Genomic DNA, 21,695 nt, shown 5'->3' with positions numbered 1-21,695 from the left:
AGAGCTGGCGGTCTTGGCCCTCTTGCTTTTTGCTCTGGGAAAGACTCATTCTTATATAAACTGCTCAAAAACAGAGATGTGCAAATTGTATTTTTATTTGTCATGTGTTCTGACCACTGATCCTCATGAGCATGAAGTTTCTAAGAAAAGCTGGTCTGAGAGAAATCTGTCTGGTCATCTGACTTGGCCAATGATCCACCTTTGATCAGTAACCTACTTCTTCTGCACTAATGTTTGATAAATCTAGAACTGAGGTGATGAGAAAGACAGGGCTGCTTTGCCAATTGCAACAGAAAATAAATACAGTGTGTGGCAGATAGGAAAGACGAATCTCAAACAACATCTACAAAGCTAAATATTTAATGGCGGGATTTCACAGACAGATCTCACCTCACTACTGTCTTCTTGACTGGCATACCAGAGAGCAATAGAAAGAGTCATTTAAAGTCCTTAAACATAAATTGAGTGACTAGTAAACTAGAATGGCTTGAACATACACTACTTCAAAACTGGATAACCAAGTAAAACCAGTCACAAAAATAGCACAGAACAATCTGAATGCCACACTGGCAAAAATGCGTCAATGGAATATGACTGTAAATCGGTTTACTGAAATTATAACTGTTATTAACTCACAGTATCACTGAATAATGAGAATGTAGCCTGTAATTCAGTGTATTAACATCATCAGTCGTTAAGTGAGTCTCAGTTTTCATGAAGGGTAAATAAACAGAAAACAAAAAACAAACACTAAACATGTCCAAATGGGTTGGCATTCAGTAGAGCAAAAAAAAAGAAAAAAAGAAATCCCTATATGTCCAGTTTGAATTTCTTTCCCCTACCATATATGATTAAAACAACAAATACACACATCAAACTTCTTTCCATTGGTCCATCTCGGAAACACATGGATGACATTTGGATGCCACAAAATCAGACGTTTTCCTTTTAAAAAACAAGATGGCAAGTATCCATTCATTTATTGACGTTCAGATTAGTCACGCATGTCAAATGTGTAAAAACCTGCCTCATATACGAGAACGTGGGCCGCCTGCCGACAAGGTGAAGACCGGAGTTTGTATGCGAACGCTGAGAGTGCAGTAGTATGTGTATGAACTGACTATGAACTGAGTGTGCGCGTACACAGGAGATGAGTTATATCTTGATGCGGAAGGCAGTGGCCTGTGAGCTGGAGGGCTCAGTGGTTGAGGTGGACTGTGCGGTGGACTTGAACAGAGCTTTCAGGATGGTCTGGGGGTCCACCTCTGGGGTGGGCTGAGACGAGGCGCGCTGACCGGCGGGGCGAGACAAGGAGGGAGGCAGGCCGTCTTTCTTTGAGCCGCTGCCTGCACCGGGAGTGTCGCTGAGCCTCCTGTGACAAGAGAGAGGAGCGACACGTTTTCACAAGGCCACAGAGCAATAGACCCACACGCAGGGTCCCAACACTGCTTGGTGATCCAATTCCATGACTTTCCCATGACACGGAGCAATTTCCATTACCAATATTGGATCGTGTCAATGTTCAAATGTCACCATGTTTTTTGCTGAATAGCTGATTCGGACGACCAACATCTTGTGTTGGCTAGCTACAAATATCTCTTGGAACTTGTTGAATCACAAAATTTGTTATTTGGGTTACTGCTACTTCAAAAGGTAGCTCAATGTACCACCAAGTAGCTTGACAAACACTTGACTGGTTGATAAAAAAATGATAATGAACAAATTTCATGCCTCAAGAGTCAGCACTTCACAAAATGAAAAGAGAAATAAATGGCTAACATCATTTGTAGTCAAGAAGGAGGGGGGCAAATTACATATTAATAATCAGTGTGAGACCCCATGAAAATGGGAATATACAGTATTACTGTATATTACTTATTTGCCATGTATATAAACAGCTTATTGGAATTATTCAAAATAAAAGTAAGTGCATGTAAATGCAGTCAACTACATATCAGTTTGAAATGGAGGGAATGAAACGCTGCAGGCTCACTTACAATAGAATGGGCTGATCAGAAGTGATGACATTGCCCTGAATGTGAAGGTTACACTTCATGGGTTGGCCTGGGGGCAGAGGAGAGGAAAAGACAATTAAGACATGAGAAACAACTCCGGTTACTGACGATCTCACTGATGCTCATCAAATCCTATTGGACGACCCTTTTACTCAAATGATACAAATACACTTTGTTTCAGCACAAAGAGAGAAAGATGTACCCAACCATCATATCATCAGTATCATAGTCAGTGAGCCGCATGCAAAACAGAACCCAGTGCCCAAAACCCAGGGAACCATCTGATGTGTGCGTCCTTGCCAGTGGCGCTTACCGTCCAGGCAGCGGTTGTTGTACTTCCTGTAGGCGCTCACAGCATCCTCTTTACGAACAAACACCACTTCAGCCACCCCCACCTTCACCAGCCGCGCTCGCTTCAAGGCACCACACACACAGAACAGTTCCTGTGGACGAGATACACACACACACACACACAATGAGTCATCATAGGCAGAACAGCACACAGCTCATGGTTTGAATCTCAAACATAAGCATAAAAGGATATTAGCAAACAGCAACAGCAGTGTGATTTACTCACCACTATGTCTTCCTCTGTGACCCGGGGATGCAGGTTGTTCACCGTTATCTTCGTCCCCTCCAAAGGACTGAAAGCAGGCTATAAAGCAGTGTGACAAGACCACAAGATCAAATATATGCAATGAAAATGAGGTGTACAAAAATGCATGTACAATTGAGATGGTAAGGCAAAACATTGGTGACAAATATCCCAACCTGACAAATTTTTTGCATTCCTAACATACGCAGCTATTCCAATCCTGTCACCACCATGAAGTGTTTGCTTCCCACCTGAAACCACTTGAGGCTCTCCAGGCCTCACTACCAACACAATCCTCTGGCAATGACTTTATGTAATGCAGCCCTCCAGTACTGGGCAGCATCATGAGTCTGGGTTAAAGTTTCCTTTGAGCTCTGAACAGGGATCAGCCTACCTGTACCAAATACTGACATTTAACTTTCAGGCTAAATAACAAAACTTATTAGATCAGCATCTAGAAGCAATTTTATCTTATTTGCATAAGGGATTGAGGCAGGAAGGAGGCATGTGAGTGTAAAAGGACGAAAGGAGGGAAGAGATAAATGTGGCATTGTTTTGGTTTGTTAATGATGTGTTATCAAGTTTTAACAGTAAAAGTTTGATTAAGACATAATCATTTTAAAAATTGTAACTGGTCCTTTGGCTAAAGTTACCTACTCAATAAATGGATGCAAGAGCTAATTGTATTGCTCATGTAAACATTAACCCTGACTACTCGTCAGTGATTATTTGCAGTTAGGAGCCCAGTAATGTTAGCCAGCTAGCTGTTCACTAAATGATTAGAAGCTTTCTAAGCTTATACAATATCTTAATAAAGAGAAAACACATTGTTATGTAGCTTACTTGGGTTTCCTAAATTCAACAGCCAGTAAAGACAAATATACCTAAAGCTAAGTGGCTATAATTAACTGGCTTGCTAATAGAACACTGGTTAACCGTGGCTTGGTTGGTTTCTCTCAATATGCTCAACTACCAATGTTACTCTGAGTCACTATATCCTTCATAAAATACACATCTCATTGTATAGTAACAGACAGGAACTTAGGACTTCGTTAGAAAGGGAGGAAAGGAGTGAATATTGAACTGTAGATGCAAGTCAGGATGCCAACCTGAGGGGGAGTGAGAGGTGTTGTACTGGTTTCTGCTGTGGCCTGCTGGAGAGTCCTGGAGACGGGCTGTAAGGCTGCAGTGGAGGACCGGGGGGCTGCCGTACTGGGGTTGGGCCTGGTGGGGGCCACAGGGACAGGGGGACGTGGGGCTGTGTAAGCATCGTTTTTAACCACCTTTGTGATTGGGGCTGACATGGAGAATGGGGAGCCCATGGTGCCAGGCTGTAAGAGACAATGGAAGGGAAGAGAAAGATGGTTAAATTTAATCAGAGGGAATATAATAGGCACTTGATACGTGAGAACATTGTTTGAGCCTTTGTGTCAGTCCTATGTGACTCAGGACACTCAGGCATGGCTTACCCGTGACTGTAGCATACTGTTACTGGTAGTGATCTTCATTTGTTTATTGGGGATGCCATCATGCCCATCTGAGACAGACTGCGGGAGACAAAATAGTAAATTTAGCACTTAAATATCAGTTTCATTGTATGACAAAGCTGTAATACAAGGGAAACAACACAGTGGTCTGCTTTAAAAGAAACATTTTTGGCTACACAGAAGAATTGCTCTAGGGGTGTCCCCAAAAACACACCCCTAAATTGCTCTTTATCGCTCAACATGTTAAGATATGCATAGGAAAAATGCCTCTACCTGTGAAGCCAAACGTATCCCACTTGACATCCCTACTGGACGTTGCTGTGAAAAGACATGTTGATACATCAGAGTATGGTTAGCAAACTGTAAGCAATGAAATATTTTAATGTGTAAATTCACAAGCAGCCAGAAATACATATGAAACTAAATATGCTTTAATGCAATAGGGGTGGGACGATATATCAAACTTCAATATATTGCAATACAAAAACGTGACAATATGTATCGTGGGGCAGAAAATGAGTCTCAATATTGGCTACAATTTATTCTGCTGTAGTAATCACAAATGAGACAGCTTGTCCATCACAGTTTCACAAGCTCTCCCTTAGGGCTGAACAATTAATCGAAATTTTATCGAAATCGCAATATGGCCTACTGCAATTTTCAAATCGCAGGAGGCGCAATATTTGTTAAAGGCGAAATGTGTGTCAAAATACCATTTTAAATTAAATACTGTCATGCTGCAGAGATGTCCTGGCCTACAAATCATATCCTACAGACTTAAGAAAACATCTTTGTTTGGTACAGATCCCCGCAAAAAAAAAATCACACCATAATCATTTTAATACGTTTTTCAATGAAAATGAGAATAATGATGTAAAAATTATCATTCCCTCTAATATCGCAAATGATATCACAATTGCAATATCAGTCAAAATAATCACAATTAGATATTTTTTCAAAATCGTTCAGCCCTACTCTCCATCAAAATTATATTATTTGTACTTTGTAATGACATTTTTTTAAATTGTGCTTTAAATTTGAGCAAGCTAATGCCATCACTAGAAAGATCTGCGTCTCAGAAATAAACATAAATCTGCAGTCATACTTTGTTCATTGAACTTTAATTTATTACATCGTATTGTGGCCGTATCGAATTGTGAACCCCATATTGCATCGTTCAGCGAGATAAGCACATCGTCCCATCCCTAATACGTGAGCACAGATCCAGGTTGCGTGGCCAATTCTAAGAACAGAGCCAGCAACCTCTTTCAACCTTACCTGGATGGTCTTGGTTATTTTTAAAGGTGCTGCAGCAGCTGCCTGTGTCGGTGTCCCTCCAATGCTTCTCTTGAGGCTCAGTCGATCACGAGCATCCATCATCCTCTTGGGAATACCGCCCAGCTGCGGCATCGCCCCACCCCTTATACTCAGTCCTTGTATATTAGGTGTAAACTGCCTATTGTTCACACTGGCAGTGGTGTTGTTAGTGTGGATCTGTATCTGCGGCACATGTGTCTGGCTCTGTAGGTGGTGTGTCACTGCTGTCTTCTGTATGGTCTGTGAAGGGACACTGAACTGATTCTGCCCCTGTTTGCGTGAGTTGATCATCTGTCGGGCATCCTGCACCGCTCCTCCTGCTCCCCCTCCTCCCCCTCCTCCTCCTCCTCTGCCACGGATTTTGAAGCGAGCATCTTTCTGGCCAAGCTTCTCTCTGGCATCTTTCACTTGAAATCCTGAGGGGAGATGGGTAGAGGAATGAGGGCACACAGCGTTAATCCACAAAGCACAGTACTCTCTGAACATATTTCTTGTAGCCGGCACTATTGGTCTTTATTCAGTATTCAACATACGATCATTGTGCAATAGGTGTGTAGGCTTATACATTTAAGCTGTCAGGGCAATGATGGTGACCCCTACCTGTTCCTCCTCCAAGCCTTTGTCTGACATCATTGGCCCCAATCTTCTGCCGGGCGTCGAAGCCCCTCCCCACCCCTCCACCGCCCCGTCCAAACATTGGTCTGAGAGAGAGAGAAAGCAAGGTTTATATCAGTTCATCAGAGTTACCAATAGCGGACTGGCCATCTGGAGCACCAGCAGTTTTCCCAGCAGGCTGTTCAACATTTGGGCCGATGCCGGGGTTATATCCATAGACTGTCCTTCAAATGTATGTCTACCTGAAATTCTATAAGCCTCTCTCTCCCCTGCCCGGCCAACTGCTTCGGTCTACTCCACTCCATCAGCCCCCCCCCCCCATTCACCTCCTGAGTACCTACTGTATGATCAAGCATTCCTTTCCTTCAAATATCTTGGATACTGGATACTCAACCACAAAGTAAAAAACGTAAAAGCGGGGCTGTATACCTGAGAGAGAAGTGAGTGAAGTTACTTGAGGTAGACGTAGTTAAATGCCAAAAACCAACAACTTTTTATGGCAACGTTAGCGGCAACAACACTACGGATAGTAGTAATGTAGCGTCTTCTAGTGTCTGCGGCAGGGCCCGGTAATAAACCAGACCAGTCTTCTGGGGTCCAGACTAGCAGCAGCAGCGACTTAACGCTGCTACTAACTCGGCCAAGTATCCACGTTTTAACAGTAAAACAATAAATAAAGACAATCAAATGCGAAATCATTACTGTTTATATAAATTAGTTATACCAGCGCGCTGCCTATTCAATAAATGCATGGAAGAACTATTTTTTGCTGCCAACATAAATATTAGCTAGCTACCATAACCTGACCACACTGGACGATGGTATTTGCTGTAATGAACGGAGCAACGTTAGCCAGCTACGTTAACAGTTGTTAGCTGTTTAAGTTTATGCGATATCCTGAGCTCTAGGGAAATTATAACAAATGCAAAACACGAAGTTAAACAGCAAACATAGGTTTCCTAGATGCAATGCTCAGTAAGGACGAACAGGCCTAAAGCTAACCGATTTATTGGCTGGCTAACGTTACATTAGCTAACGTTAGCTTTGTTATCTAGTTAGCCAACTAACAACAACAGCTAGGTTAGTTTCTCTCAATGTAGTCAATCAAAAATGTTAGTCTGAGTCACTATTTTATTTATAAGATGCACATCCCGCTGTATAGCAATAGTTTAAATACCGTTTAACTGGTACTTTGGTGTTGATACCGCGTTGTCGTATCACTTCATCCAAAGAAATGTCTGCCATTTTCTTCCACCGCCTCTCATGCGCGTGCGTGTGTGAGCTGCTTTAGCAGTGACTACGGCTGCCGATTTGGGCCAAAATGCAATCCTCCCTCAGTCACACCATCTGCATTGGATGAACTGTGTCTTCCATGATGTTCTTTTTCCCTTATTACAAGTACTTGCCGTACGAAAATAGTAAGATAACTCGCCGTTTTAAATACAGTCAATCGTTTGTCTTATCCATAGCTGAACCATCTACTATCGATTACTCTTCGCCAAATGTAAATAAGTTACGTCACCCAAACTCCCATGAGCCTTTGCGACAACATGTTCATAAATGCAGCTGTTTTGCGTAGAAAGTGTGTTTACGCTAACTTAAAACACCGTTTAACATAATATTAGTTTCAATAAATGTTGCTACTGACGTAATTATTGTAGAAAATCAAAAATAAAGTCCCCTATTTCTGGAAGTGCCGCCACAATGAGCACCCTAATAGTGAACGCCTGCACCCAGTGTCTACCCTTTTCCTCGGTGATCGACAGGTTATGCCTTAAACTGATGAGTAAGGAAAATAACGACGCGGGGTGACGCCCGTGTCCTCGTTCAATTTCGAGATGAATTTTTGAACGGGCACAGGTCCGCCTGCTAAGGTGACTCACCTACTTTGTGAGATGCCTTGTGGGACTAGGATCTGCCCCGACTTCATTTGTCCAAGAAAAATAAATAGTAAACAGCTGGACATTATATATGCTTTACCACAACTTTTGATTTTAAGTATGATTACTTGGACACTGTTTCTCTTCTAGCACATCACCTGTATATCGAAAGCCAGGTGAGCCACCATCATACCTGCTGCTGTTCACTGCTGAATGCATGTAGCTACATATAAAGTGACATGGATTGTCTAGCGTTTGTTACATGCCCTCATTTGTGAGGTCCCGTAGACATACGTATATACTGTATATGACAGTGCCAGTATGTATGTTTTTGTTTGTTTGTTTTGCCGGTATGTTGGCTAGGTACACATCCATGACAGTTGCATCTCGCCAGCAGTACGTCTGCAAAACGCGCGAGATCTTCATTTGTGACCACGCTGGTTGCGTTTTAGCCCCGGAATGCACAGATACTGAAATATGTCTTGATATGGGTACTTATGCCTATTTTGTACATTTCCCCTATCAGATATTGATAAATATATATATTAGCAACACTAAAGTAATTGAAAACTACATTTGAACTCGAAGGCAAAGTTTGGAACCATGGAACCAGACAACCTTGTCTATCATGCAACAAAAACAACAGCCATGTAGAGTTGAATAGTTTCCCATTCATATAGGCCCAAATGATCATTTCACTATTTTAGTGATTTTTGTATAGTTATGCCTGTATAGGAGAATTCAGGTGCAAAAGCTATACTAGAGAAATGTGATACTGGATTTGTGAACCCTCTTCAAGCAAAGGAAATAAAACGTCATGCTGTAAAACTTTATCATTTGAATAAAAAATAACACAACCAAATCAGTGTCTGTGTTTTCATTTCTAAAATATAACAATGGTGGGAAAGTAGGCATACTTACTTGATTATATAGACTATTACAGGCACATCACCAAAAACAACTAAAAAATAAACAGCAACGAAGTATAAACATGACGATTTCTTCAATTATTTTGAATTTGCTGCATGGAACTCCTGGGATGCGCTTTTATGCACGCACTCATCTCACATTTCCTCTTACTGGCTACCTTGCAGTATTGTATAGTATAAAATAATAGGATTGAGGATAGTCCAGTAAACAAGTCTTGGAAAAAACCTATGTGTATGTTTTCCATGTGTTTTGACCTCATTTTGTCCTCAGTGTTGTTGTTGCTGTGCCACTGCATGCTTGTGGTTTGCGATAATAAGATCACAAACAAGTGTGATCTCCATACATTATGGAAACTAGGAAGGCACTACAGTAAAGGCAGGGATTACAAAGAATGAAACTCACAGTTTACTTTCAGTAGCCTACTGCAAATGAACTGTGACTTTCATTCTGTGTAATCCCGTAAAATGTTTTCAAACGTTGTTTAACTGTTTGATAAACCAGCGACAGGAAAACAATCCACAAAAAATGAAATTATTTTGATTTCCTTCCCCGGCGTACACCGCAAGGAGAAACACAGAAAAAAAGTATGGAAGTAATCATACGCGTGAAATTAGTTTTAACGGAGTTTTGATGGCGCTCACTTGATCAATAGAAAACGTATATTTGTAGCCTATTAGGCCTGTATTATTCCTCTAAATTGTATCATAGGTTAACGCTGGCGATCTAGTTTTGCAATACCGTGCAACACTCCACAAACGATATGTATTGGAACGGCGCCCAACAAACTCCAAGTCCCAGAATGCATTTCTGCAGCAGCCGATCCAACCTGCAGGGTCGGTGCCCTCGCGCTCTTCATCATCACATCTGCCTCACGTCGCCGTCCGTGGGCGAACCGTTAGAACTAGTAATGGCTGCAGCTCTGTCCCGTGCTCTGAAACTGCCCGGTAAGATGCGCTACAGATATTTCGACTAGATGAATAGATGAAAATGTGAAGTATCTCCTGTCAGTGTGTTACAGATCATTTACTGAATGACTCGACTGGCTGAAACATCATCAGCCGTGACTGGGTTGTTGCAGTCGTAGCTCAGCTTACTCATAATTGACACTTTGTATTTATACAAATACCGATGCGTTTGTCTCATATTATGCCAGTGTAATTTGTATGTATTCCAAAGCATTTGTCGCGCGAGGATATGTGGCTTTATTGTGTTTTTTGAGTGACATGTTTACATGCTGCTGCCAGAGCCAAAGCAGCTCAGCTTGGTGTTATCCATTAGCTAGCTGCTAGACTAGCCGGCTAACTGCAGCCTGGTCCGGTTAAAACCTCATCAACACAGACTGGCCTGCTGGAGCCTGAACAAGCCCAGCAAACATAGCCACCTTATAATAACCCGTCTATAGCCTATAGCACAGCGAAATCCTTTTATTTCTGCACTGCTTATGAAACAGCCAGTGATGGGCATCTGTAATGCGTATTTAATTAGCCTAGGCTAATTAAATACGCATTAATCAAATTAATTTGTCACAAAATAATTGTCAGTACATTTATTTTGTTGTTTTGTTTTTTTGAGTGTGAGTGAAAAAGGTATTCACAAATGTACTTCCTCATGCTAACCTATATGAGCAGCTCAGTGATGTTATATATAAGATGAGACAACCATTTAAAAAACATAAACGTCAATTGACCATGTGAGTTTCAAAAGGCATCAGTGGACCCAGCTGGATTTATGATCTGTACATATACAAAAATGATCAAAATCTTTAATGCATGGTCTTGCAGGCTTAAATAAATAACTTCAAAAAGCAATTTTAATCTTATTACAGACTACAGTAATTCTGTAAACTGTCAAAACTGTACAATTGAAACAATTGTTTCCATGTACCAAAAAGGTTTTCTAACATGTATGGTAACCCGTACACTTGTTTTAGTGGTGCTAAGATTCCTGACTTCAAAAAAGTTAAGTTTGAATTTTTATTGTGGAAAGATGTTTGAGTATTATTTTATCAAAGCACTTTTAGAACACTATTTCTGCAGCAAAGGGAAAATGGCCCCGCAGATAGCTAAAGAAAGGGATCTGAATCAAGTAAAGGACATTATTGGACACTTGAATAATCTAATGAGAATCTAAAATAATTGTCTTGAAGAAAGCAGTTGTTGCAATATGCCAACACCATGCTGTAAACAGTTAAATTCCTACGAGTCTCTTCAAGGTTAAGTGAACAGGAACCGTCATTGATTTTCCCAGGCAAATAGGCCCAAAGAATATTCCTGTTTTGGGATTAGGCCTTGATGTTCTGACTTAGTTACGCACAAGACAACTGAAATCGCTGTAAATTCCTCATCAGCTGTCTGTGTGTCTCTACAGGGAAGAAGGGCTCGGAGCTGGGGGAGTACGACCCTCTCACCCAGGCTGACAGTGAGGACGAGAGCGAGGAGGATGACCTGGTGCTCAACTATCCCCGAAACGGCCTGGGCAGGGGCAACTGCCTCGGCACCGGCTCCTCAGACCTGCGGGGCGGCAGATCCGGAAGACTCGTGGGGGGTGAAGACGAGGCGGAGGAGGACGAGGAGGAAGAGGAGGACGAGTGGAGAGAGCGACTGCCCAGCAAATCCAGGCAGGACAGGGATGATATGAAAGGCATGCAGTACTGGAGCCAGAGGGAATCAGGAAGGGACAGAGCGTTGGAGGACGGAGGGGGTCCCGGGGCGTCGGGGGGCACCGGGCATGGGGGTAACGGTACCAACGCCGATCAGAAGAGGATGAGGGTGAGGAGTGCCATCCGAACTGCGTTTTTCATCGTGCCTCTGGTCTCTGCCACAATGCTTGTGCTGCTGTGTGCATTTCTGATACCTTGCCAGAAGGGGGAGCTGGACAAGCGGCCACAATGGGAGAGAGCGCTGGGAGATGCAGGAGGTAAGAGAATAAATCAAAATCTACTGTCACATTATAGTCAAATCCTCAATTTACCAAGTACGTCTATGATGGTTCCTGACATCACTCAGCTACGTTTTCAGTGACAAAATGAATGATGAGGTTGAGGATTATCAACCATGCAGAGCTGTATTCAGGGCAAAAAGCATTTGTAGTGGACTTTCACTGCAGGTAGGCCTCTGGTTCTGAATAACCTGTCATTTAATGGAAGGGAAATTCAAAGGGAAATAAGGGAAAAGAATGATGGCAGATAGTTGATACTGTAAACTGGCCAAGGATATGCATAATATGAGCTCACACAACACTCCTTTGTTGATGCGTACAAGTGAGTGCTGCACTAAAAAGAGGCGCCACCGATAATGCTGACTTCAACAGACTTACTTAGGAGTCTCTGTGGCTAGACAACTCCGACTCACCCTTTAATTAGCCAACTGTAATTACACAGGGTTGTTAGTATCGCGGTACCACATGTTCTGCTCCAGCATGCATTGCTAAAGTATTGCAGATTAGCAGCAAAATGAAGGACTATATTGTGTCTGTAAGGACCATGGCAGAAAGGCAGTAGTTTGAGAAAACAAAGATGTACCACATAAACCACTTTTATACTTCTTTTTATGATTGACATATTTTTTTATCAGTTACCAGTTCCCATCTCCACAGTTTCAAATGTTTGGGTGTCCAGGGCAAGAAACAAACTACTACTCACCAGACACTTTAATCATCCAATCACTCTACCAGTCAAATTGATTTTCATAATAGAAAACAACCTTCAAATGATAGTTGTCAAACTGACAAGCCTCAGCCAAATGTTTCCTGGCATTCTGCTGGTGTGTGGTTTTCATTTTCCATCGTTGCTTTGATTTCTCCGTCTAGGTGTCACCCCCCCGGCGTTGGCGTTGTGGGACGTTGATGGTGATTCAGTGGAAGATGTGTTGCTGGGCGTCACAGAGTGGACCAACGACACCCATCCCACACAAGGGAACAAAAGTATGTATGGAATCCATTTTTGGAGAGACTAGAGCAATCAGTGAATCAGTGTAACATTAATCCACATATCTAATCCTGCTAGTCCCACTAAACTGCTGAGCCAACTGATTTGAAATATGCAATGAAACCCAAATTCACTTTATCTCGTCCTGTTGCAGCCTCTTTAATCTTTCTAATTTTTATATGCCGCCTGCCTCCTTGTTTAATGCTCCTCTTGCTCTCCTTCTCTCTCCGTTTCTCCCTCTACCTTTTTCCTTCCTTATCTCAGTTTACAGTGCGGTGGCCCTGTCTGCGGTCAGTGGCCAGGTGCTGTGGAGGAAAGTCATGCGGGAGTCTGTGATGTACATCCAGTGCGGTCTGCGGTACAACACCCCCCCCTCACCTGTGTGTCTCCTCATCGGGAAATCGGTTCTCATGGCCGTCAACGGGACCACAGGTCAGAAGACCATTTGTCTCGCTTAGTAATATTTATTCACATTTAGACTACTGTGGCTCTCTTTATTCTGGCAAAAGTCTCTTTGACGTCTCCAGCTGGTACAAACAGGCAAAATCACATCACTCCAATTATGGCATCTCTTCACTGGTTAGGTCCGCTATGAGCCAGCACACAGACCCAGATCCTCAGACAAGGACCCCTCTGGCTTTCTAGGCTTTAGATGAGGGGTGACTGGGCTTTTGCCATCAGGGCCCCAAGGCTTTGGAATAACTCAGTATCATCTTTTAAAGTACTTCTTAAAACCTATTTTTATAGACTTGTATTTATGCTATGCCTTTACCATATTTGACTCTCACATTCTCTTACAAAAAGTGCTATACAAATAATGTTTGTTGTAATTATGTTATTATTAGTATAAACACGAAAGAGACTACTCATATAGCAGCCAGGGATTGCCAGAACAATAATTTACCTAAAAAAAAAAAAGAATACTGACACAAGTTAGTTGTTGAATTTTCTCCTTTGCTCTCAATCCAGGGCTGATGATGATACATGGTTGTTGTTCTAGATTGTGATGTATTCTGCTAGACCAATGTGGAATTTAGCCTACAGTTGAAATATTATATTTTGACACCCCTATGTGCACAAACATACATTTAAATATTTCCAGTTTAAATATGAATGTAGCATGAGGGAAGCATGAGGGAAGTCCTGACTAGCTTCCAGGTGTTGCATGTTGCATCATCACTGGTGTTAATAAGGTGGGTTAGGTTTCAGGTTGTGGCGGTGTAGACCTTGCCTAACCCCTCCCCCTCCTTTTCAGCTCAGTAAAATAATATCCTAAATGAGTGTGGGTTCAAACATAACCTTCTTGTGGCCACAGTTTTAACATTCATCTTCCTAAACACGTTCTGAGGGACATGTACATTAGCACACAGATGTTACATTTTGGTGAGGCTACACCTCTCACAGCCTCTGACTTTCCATCCAGACAAGAAAGACAAGTCAGTGTGGTCAATTCTTCTGGCCTGTAGAAACAAGTCAGTCAGGGCCACCCCACCCCAAGCACACAAAGTTGTAAGTGTTCAAAAGAGGGTCAAAAAAGGTTTTCTTTCACTCCTCAGGGAAGAGATTGTGGTCGGTTCTGCTTAAGAACATTGAATCCCAGGCGGTGTCACTTCCAGACCTCCAGGGAGACAAAGTCCCAGATCTGCTGATTGCCACTCTGCCGGCGGATGAGGTATGGCAGCCACCTGCTTAATCTCCTCCCATATATTAATTTAAGTTCAGTCATTGCACATACACAGTATGTACAGTATGTTCAACAACATCTAGTAGTAATATGCAAAGAAAGCCAATTCCTCACCTGCATGTTCCTGAACTCGTTTTGGAGACAACTCTCATCCTTAGATACGTGCATGGCATTCACTGATGCTTAAGTAGCAGAAAGACTTTGATGCTGCGGCTATGGTAGTGATAAGAATTCAGGGGGTTTACTTGGGACCATCATAGGAATCAAAAGTAGAACAACCTGCACACCATCTACTTTGGGCAAAAAAGGCTATATAAATCAGCATGTATGCTCTTTTAATTCAACATAAGTGCCAAAAAAGTTTGAAACGTCTGGTGCTTTTTAACGCATGTTTGTGCACCCAAGCACTTGTTTTGTTTTTGGAACTTATATCAAATTAACAGAATAATTTTAGAATAAAATGATAAACTCATAAATTGGAATAAACTCATTTCCCCACAGTGCTTTTTGTACAAGGCGGCAGTAAGACAAAACAATCTGTTTCTAGATTTCTGTTGTGATAACATTGGACAGCTATCCAAACTGATTCTTCTTCTGCAAGTGGCAACAAAGTAGCTGAATGTTGATGATGTCTCCAGCTGTGATGATGGCCCAGCTAATTTCTAAATTAATGTTTATATTTCAAATAATGACGCGTACACTTGTGTTGTGCATAACAAAGATGTAACTACCAGCTGATGGTTTACAGATTATATTTCCAGGCCTTCACATTCAGTGACTGTATACCTTTTTCTCTCTCATTCATTTCCAGGCTATGGACCTCTCCCTGATCCTGATCTCTGGGCTGACTGGGGCGAAGCTGGGAAATCCCGTGCCTTTCAACCTCACTGGACAGGGCAAGCTGATAGGTCCCCTGCTGCATGAGACACAACAAAGGGCGTATTACATCCTGTTTGGACTAGGTAAAGGAATCAACTCGTGGTCTGAAGGTCGTAGAGCCAATGATCAGAGTCACAGTCAATTTATTCACCAAGTACAGGAATTTGTCCTGTTGGCATTTGTGCACAGATACATTGACACCTTATCTAGTTGCACAGCACATACTGACATACAGTACAGGGACTACAGGACTTCAGCGCAAAACATACAATAAACAGAAGACTATACACATCACTAAAAACATACATTGAACATTCAATCACCACGTGTATTCAGGCAGCATGGCATACAGTATGGATGCAGCTATAGATGAGGCACATATAGTTGCTTAAAATTGAGAAAGCAAACATTCAGGCTGTCACGTGTATCTTCTGAGTATATTCTGTAGATTTGCGATGTCCTCAACCAATAGATGTCAACCATGCAACTATGGATGAATGTTATCCTCAAAAATTGTTAGCTTTATTAGCTTTATAAATAGCTTTATTAGGCGACCGGTTCTGTTCTCTCCATACAGCTAAATGTTTCTTTCCTATAGTCTTACAATGCTTTGTATCTGTGATTGTTCCCTAAGGCAATGTAGAGGCTGTCTCTCTGCATGATATCTACTTTCGTGCCACTGGAAAAAGGCCCCTAAACCAAGCACTTAGACAGAAGGACCCTGGCTGGGAAGGACGCAAGGAAACCATCAACTCCACCCTCATACACATCTACAGGTGCGCTTCAGTGACTGGCAGGTTGCTCTGGTTACACTTTACAAAGCTTCTTTGTCTATTAAATAGTTAACTTCATCTGTTGGCATAAAGGAGACACAGGTACAAAACCTGTTAGAAGTGGTGATACTTGAAATATGTATGCTGTTATTTATTTATTTATTTTAGCTCTGTACTCCTGCTTAAGTGAAATAAAAAATGTTAGACTTGTTAAACATAATTGAATCTTGAACACAGATGTTTAGATTTCTTTAATATGTAAGCTTTTTAAAAAAAAAAGACAATTTATCACTTAAACGTTTACTCATTAACAGCAGTCGTCAGGTCAGTGTTTGCTGATGTTTGGTCTGACAGTTGACTTCATTGTTAAAATGCTTAGTCATATTTTAGGAGTGATTTGAAATATCCTGCTTACAGAAATTACATGGAATATTAACAAGATCCTTACTGATATAACACCTATGAAGATATTCTTACATTTCTTAATCAATGTTTATCAAATAGCTTTGATTTTCTTTTGCCATTGGTCCAACGTCTGGTATGTGTGTCCATGTCCATGTTATGTGTCCATACATACTGCCAAAACAAAGCACTAAATCTCCATGATCAATCAATATACATACAAACTAACAGTTCATGTTTTATTTTTATTAAACTTGCAGGGGAAAAATCATCATCCGCCGCCTGGGTTGTATAGGGGTTGGTTGTTTTTGGCATACATAATAAAAGAGCTGGCAATGACATCTGCTTGTGGGGGGCACTCTATTTTTGCACTAGTCGGTTAGATAACATGAGATTGAAGGCTCTGAAATAATTCAAAATCCCCATCTCTATTCTCTTCTCCCTAGTGGAACTGAACACGCGGAATACCTGCTCCCTCTTGTGGCTGGTTTTGGCAACAATCATAACAGTCTGGACACCATTTCCAACCTGAACTCCACCAAGAGTGACTGGGTGCTGGTGTATGGCTCCAGCACTGTCAGTCAGCTGTCCGTCTTAAGAGAGAGGGACACGCACAAAGAATGGACCTTCAAATCAGCTGTCATTCACAGGTACAGTGGTGCCCCAGCCATTACCAATAGCACTACGTTGATTTAAAAGAGAGAAAGATTACGTTCGTAAGACATGAGAAAGTTATATCTTAATCTAGTGAAACTGACCTTAAACAATCCCTTTTCTGTCACAGTCAACCAGCCCCAGGACACTTTAATGACGATGGAGTCCCAGATCTTTTCATTCAGCATTCAGCAAATGGCATCACAAAGGTAAGATATATGATCCATTCATGCACTGTTCAAGGCTTACAATAGTGCAAACCCTACATTAAGTCATTTCTACAGGGCGTACTTGCTGCACAACAATGCTGATGAAACTGCTGTTTTTTCTCTCTCAGGTGCAGGTTGTCGATGGGGCGACTGGGCACCACCTCTGGAGAGCAGAGTTCGTGTGTCCTCGTCTTGTGTTGGACGCTTCCTCGATCTCCACCTCTACTGGCCTATCAGCTTTCCTCTTCTGGGCCAGTGAGCCAGTCAGAACGCAGAAGAACGTCACCAAGACGACTGTGAGTCTGCTGTAGAGTACAGGAAGAATTTTGAGGGAAATCAGTTCTGGTCGGTTGATTTTTTGTTATTTTGAGTATAGTGTGTAAGTGAATACCATATAAGAAAACTCCTGTTCTGTATGTATCATGTGTACAGCTTATGTCACTTCATTGTCTTTCCCTGAGTTTGCCCTCGAACCTAGAGCCACTAAACTGTCTACACTGACTACAGGTGGCACCGGGTGTTGCTGCAGCAGAGCCGCTCATCAGAAAACTGTTCCTGCTGCATCCTCAATATCCCACAATCCTTCTGCAGCTCACCAGTACCACAGACACTGCTGTCACTTCTGCAGGTAAAAGTCAACATAGTTAAAATGCATTTAGTATCTTGTAGCTGTAGATGCTACAGAATAATATCTGCTTTATTAAACAGTAATAACTGGACTGCAATATATCATAAAATAAGTTGAGGAATAATGTGATTCCCATAGTAATTACACAGTAAATAACTAAGTTCTATCTCCTATTTTCTCATATGTCCTCTCTCCCAGTGAGTTACCAAGAGCATCAGAAGGATGCCTCCTACATCACTGTGTCATCCCGGCCTAGACCTGAATCTGAGCCCGGGGCCCGGATAGTCAAGAGCCTGAGCCTTAGGGCCGCTATCACAAAAGGACAAGTCGTGAGGCTGGGGGAAAGCAGCAAGGCTGGGGGACCCGGTAAACCTGGTGTGTTTGAGGTCAACAAGTTCTTCAGGCGTCTGTCCTTCAAACGTCAGGTGAGCATTCACTTTATAAGGCACACCTAGCTAATACCAGGTAGGGCCCACTTTTGCCTCGAGAACAGCCTGAAGTATTTGAGGCATGGATCCAACAAGGTGCTGAAACCATTCCATATAGATCACCGAGTTCTTGCAGATTTTTCGGTGGCACATTCATGCTGAGAACCTCCCGTTCCACCTCATCCCAAAGGTGCTCTATTGGGTTTAGATGTGGGGACTGCAGGCCATCAGAGTAAACTGAAGTCACTCATGTTCCAGGAACCAACGAGCTGTTTGCGTAAACAGGGAGGCGTACATAATAAAGTGCTGACAATCCTATCTTGTTTCAAAACTCTACGAAATAAAAACAAATTTTTCCATCGCACAAGCAAATCCTAAATCAACATTGGTTTAGTACCTTTCCAGTCTTCTCTTTATGTTAGGACATTGTAACTGTAATTTGCATATACACCTGAAGTGATGATTGGCCGGTTGTTTGATTTGTGACAGTCAATGATAAATATCTCTTTCATGTTGTTCCTTTGTTTAGTGAGGAGCCACCACTACTACCATGTCCTGTGTCACAAGAGGTGCAGCTGAAGGGACCCGCCTGAGGATGACAGGGACACAACCTGAGGATAAGGTGATAACACTGCACCAAGAGGACACTGGGAATTCATTTGAAGCTGTTTACATCTGTTTGGTTCACTAAGTATGAATTTAATTTCCATTACTTGAGAGTTATTTTCTGTAAAGGATTATTTGTAGCTCAAGTGTTTTGTTTTGGTTTTGTTTTTCCTGGTTGTTTTATACTGTGTCTATACAATGAAAGCGTTTATTTAAATTATTTAACTTGCATTTTTTTGAAAGGGTTTTACAATATTTAATTGAATGTTTATAATTGTTTGGGGTTGATGGCAGCAGAATAACTTCACAGTTTATTACTTCTGACAATGAAGCACAATAATGCTGATGAAAGAACATGTAATTGTGTTTATGCATCTGTATTACTCTCATACAAATGTACCAGTATAACAAGGCCAGTTCATTAATGTGGTGTCATTCCCCTTTCACATGCATTTTGTCATTAAGCCACTAATAATGCCCTTTCTGCTCATTACCAAGGCATGTAGTATAGGTCTGTAAATATTTTATGGCTGTACAGTATTTATTGGTTTGCTTTAACATTTAGATTTTATCTTGGTTTTTTGTTTTTGTCAGAATTGGTTGCTAAAAGTTATGGCATCTAAATGTAAACTGCGGCTGTACTGGCAACTGTAAATATTGCAAGGGGAAATATGAAAGTATGAAAATGAATTGTTACTGCTACGTGTTGTGTGGTGATTTGTCGATTTCAGCTTTGAATTAAGTGTCTTTTATCGAGGTTTTATATTAATTGACATGTAACGGATAGCCGGCTAATTAGTGAAGCTAAATAGTGAGCAGACCGGTGTCGGAGCGGCGCAGGGTGGCGCTGGCGTAGTTAAATCCAAAATTATCTCCGTTTTCCGCATTGCTGCCGCATTCACGCGCTGCAAACATGGCGTCGGCCCTCGGTCGCCTGGCCGGGCGCTCGGCGTTTAGAAGCGCTCGCATCTCCCAGCTGACCCTCTCACACGGGTCAGGCACCGTGACGCCGTGCCGGACAGCCGTGTGCAAGCAGTCCGGTGCCATTCTGCCAAAACCCAAGAAGGTGAGTGCTGAATTTGTGCGGTCGAACAAGACGACAGGTCCGTTATGAAGTGAAACAGGAGGGGGGAGGGGGGGGGGGGGCTGCTGCTGCTGCTGTAGTTTTCCCTCTGAGGAATAAGCTGGCAGGCACAGAAGGCATCCGGCACCTTGCACTCCATCATGAATAGAGGCACTGCACATACACTGACATAATAGATACAATAGACTACAACACATGAGAGCCTAACTGATCTGTGTGTAAGATGTAAAAGGCATATTAGATTCATCTTAACAGCTCTATTACAGTCTTTCTCACAGATATACACACAACCATGGCTAGGCTTCTTCACATGAACTAACTTAGTTGTCTCTATGGTGGGGTGTGTGACGCTGGGGAGCAGACCTCCTTCGGCCTTGTCCGGATCGGTCTGGTAGTGGTGCCCTTCTTGTATGTGGGGACTCAGATCAGCAAGAACTTTGCTGCGCTGCTGGAGGAGCATGACATCTTCGTCCCCGAGGACGATGACGATGATGACTGAAGGGTCCGTATGCTTTCTGGTTATCAGGTACCAATGTGGTTCAGTTTCAGTTGTGACAAACACACACACAGATGCTCAGTCTAGTATGTAGAATGAGCAGAATGTTATAATTGTACATGGGCGGCACTCGAAGGGGGGAATGGGGGCTCCAAGCAAGGGGGGGGCCGTTAACCAGGCAAGGTGATACTGTACTAAATTAGATGCACTGGGGTGGGTTTAGGGGGGTCCAATGTGACATCAGGGGACCTAGAAGTCCTACCAGCACCCTTGTATGCTTCATTTAATGATTTGTACAACTGCTGTGGAACTGGTTCTAGAGTTAGGATTAAGAAATAGTTTGTGGCTTTTTTGGAGAGCAAGATATGCTACTTAAAATAGGCTAAAAATATAAAATGTTCCATAAGCACCATTCACCCTCTATTTTCCTCCACAGATCACCTTGTCTTGTCAAAACCGCTGGGATGAATCCACAAGCCTCTGAACAGACAAATCAATTATGTTTTACTCAGCTATGCCTTCCTGCAGTTCCCTCTGCTGTGTTCTCCAGCCACCTCTACCTGCCTTGGATTCAGGGTTTTAACTGTTTTAACTGACCCGCTACAGAAAATCTTGTACTGGTGATCTCGTACTGTATTTGCATGCACTGATAAGTCTTAATAAAGCAAATGTCAATTGCAAACTGCAGCACAGTTATTGGAATTTGATGCAACTTGGTTATACTCCTAGACTAATGAGGTATATCGGTATAAGGTTTAGTTTGTATGAACCGCCACTAAGATAAAATATATTTTCGATAGGAAAGTGAAAACAAGTCACTTTTAGTTATTCACTCCCAAAGTGAATAAATAATAAACATACACAGGTTGTGAGTTGGCCTTGAAAATACTGGCTTTAGCTTCCTCATGCTGTAAGAGCCTTGGATTTTGAGAGCGATTTGAAGTTGAGCGAATGGAGATAAAAGCCTTGGAGCATCGTCAGCCACCAGTGCAGGCTTTGCTTGCAGGTGCATGAAATACCTGACAGTATTTCTTCAAGGCAAACCAGACCATCCTACATTAACCCCCCAAAAAGTTTTTAAAAAGGAA

At 42.2% G+C, this 21,695-nt stretch overlaps 3 protein-coding genes and 1 non-coding gene across 5 annotated transcripts; 3 read left to right on the top strand and 1 right to left on the bottom strand.

Moving 5' to 3' along the window:
• Window positions 1-105: 105 nt before the first annotated feature.
• Window positions 106-7,348, bottom strand: poldip3 (polymerase (DNA-directed), delta interacting protein 3). The gene is made up of 10 exons (XM_071539943.1): window positions 7,207-7,348; window positions 6,015-6,115; window positions 5,376-5,830; window positions 4,371-4,415; window positions 4,080-4,157; window positions 3,720-3,941; window positions 2,593-2,670; window positions 2,329-2,458; window positions 1,998-2,064; window positions 106-1,372 (listed from the first exon to the last, which is right to left on the bottom strand). The coding sequence occupies exons 1-10, from the start codon at window positions 7,272-7,274 to the stop codon at window positions 1,156-1,158; spliced, it is 1,461 nt and encodes a 486-aa protein (XP_071396044.1). The 5' UTR covers window positions 7,275-7,348; the 3' UTR covers window positions 106-1,155.
• A 450-nt stretch (window positions 7,349-7,798) lies between these two features.
• On the top strand, window positions 7,799-7,951 carry LOC139661511 (U12 minor spliceosomal RNA). Its single transcript, XR_011696595.1, has one exon. It is a non-coding gene; the product is annotated as a U12 minor spliceosomal RNA (small nuclear RNA).
• Window positions 7,952-9,717: 1,766 nt separating this feature from the next.
• fam234b (family with sequence similarity 234 member B) lies at window positions 9,718-19,703 on the top strand. The gene is made up of 13 exons (XM_071539959.1): window positions 9,718-9,783; window positions 11,207-11,755; window positions 12,647-12,760; window positions 13,029-13,196; window positions 14,321-14,436; window positions 15,260-15,410; window positions 15,962-16,103; window positions 16,949-17,152; window positions 17,287-17,365; window positions 17,494-17,661; window positions 17,873-17,993; window positions 18,192-18,418; window positions 18,951-19,703. The coding sequence occupies exons 1-13, from the start codon at window positions 9,747-9,749 to the stop codon at window positions 18,951-18,953; spliced, it is 2,079 nt and encodes a 692-aa protein (XP_071396060.1). The 5' UTR covers window positions 9,718-9,746; the 3' UTR covers window positions 18,954-19,703.
• A 231-nt stretch (window positions 19,704-19,934) lies between these two features.
• LOC139661509 (essential MCU regulator, mitochondrial) lies at window positions 19,935-21,270 on the top strand. Of its 2 annotated transcripts, none has more exons than XM_071539963.1 (3): window positions 19,935-20,093; window positions 20,473-20,637; window positions 21,044-21,270. In XM_071539963.1, exons 1-2 carry the CDS (start codon window positions 19,941-19,943, stop codon window positions 20,608-20,610), a joined length of 291 nt encoding a protein of 96 aa, XP_071396064.1. In that variant the 5' UTR covers window positions 19,935-19,940; the 3' UTR covers window positions 20,611-20,637; window positions 21,044-21,270. The 2 variants fall into 2 exon arrangements, with proteins under 2 accessions (XP_071396064.1, XP_071396063.1); XM_071539962.1 differs by having other exon boundaries at window positions 19,941-20,093; window positions 20,473-20,613.
• Window positions 21,271-21,695: the final 425 nt, after the last annotated feature.

Source organism: Centroberyx affinis, unplaced genomic scaffold, assembly GCF_046629955.1.
Source record: "Centroberyx affinis isolate AG114_WGS23_722 - 3 ecotype Tasmania unplaced genomic scaffold, CSIRO-AGI_Caff_v1 ptg003533l_1, whole genome shotgun sequence".
Classification (NCBI taxonomy): Eukaryota; Metazoa; Chordata; class Actinopteri; order Beryciformes; family Berycidae; genus Centroberyx; species Centroberyx affinis.
This window is presented reverse-complemented; position numbering and strand designations above follow the sequence as displayed.

Bases quoted from the DNA above. Each gene is read 5' to 3' on its own strand.
- LOC139661509 (XM_071539963.1), top strand. From the start codon at position 19,941: ATGGCGTCGGCCCTCGGTCGCCTGGCCGGGCGCTCGGCGTTTAGAAGC. The intron at 20,094-20,472 runs GTGAGTGCTGAA...GCTGGGGAGCAG, and splicing joins TTCTGCCAAAACCCAAGAAG to ACCTCCTTCGGCCTTGTCCG.
- poldip3 (XM_071539943.1), bottom strand. From the start codon at position 7,274: ATGGCAGACATTTCTTTGGATGAAGTGATACGACAACGCGGTATCAAC. The intron at 2,671-3,719 runs GTTGGCATCCTG...ACTGCTTTATAG, and splicing joins CACCTCTCACTCCCCCTCAG to CCTGCTTTCAGTCCTTTGGA. The intron at 1,373-1,997 runs GTAAGTGAGCCT...CTCTTGTCACAG, and splicing joins TCTGATCAGCCCATTCTATT to GAGGCTCAGCGACACTCCCG.
- fam234b (XM_071539959.1), top strand. From the start codon at position 9,747: ATGGCTGCAGCTCTGTCCCGTGCTCTGAAACTGCCCG. The intron at 11,756-12,646 runs GTAAGAGAATAA...TTCTCCGTCTAG, and splicing joins AGCGCTGGGAGATGCAGGAG to GTGTCACCCCCCCGGCGTTG. The intron at 15,411-15,961 runs GTAAAGGAATCA...TTGTTCCCTAAG, and splicing joins TTACATCCTGTTTGGACTAG to GCAATGTAGAGGCTGTCTCT.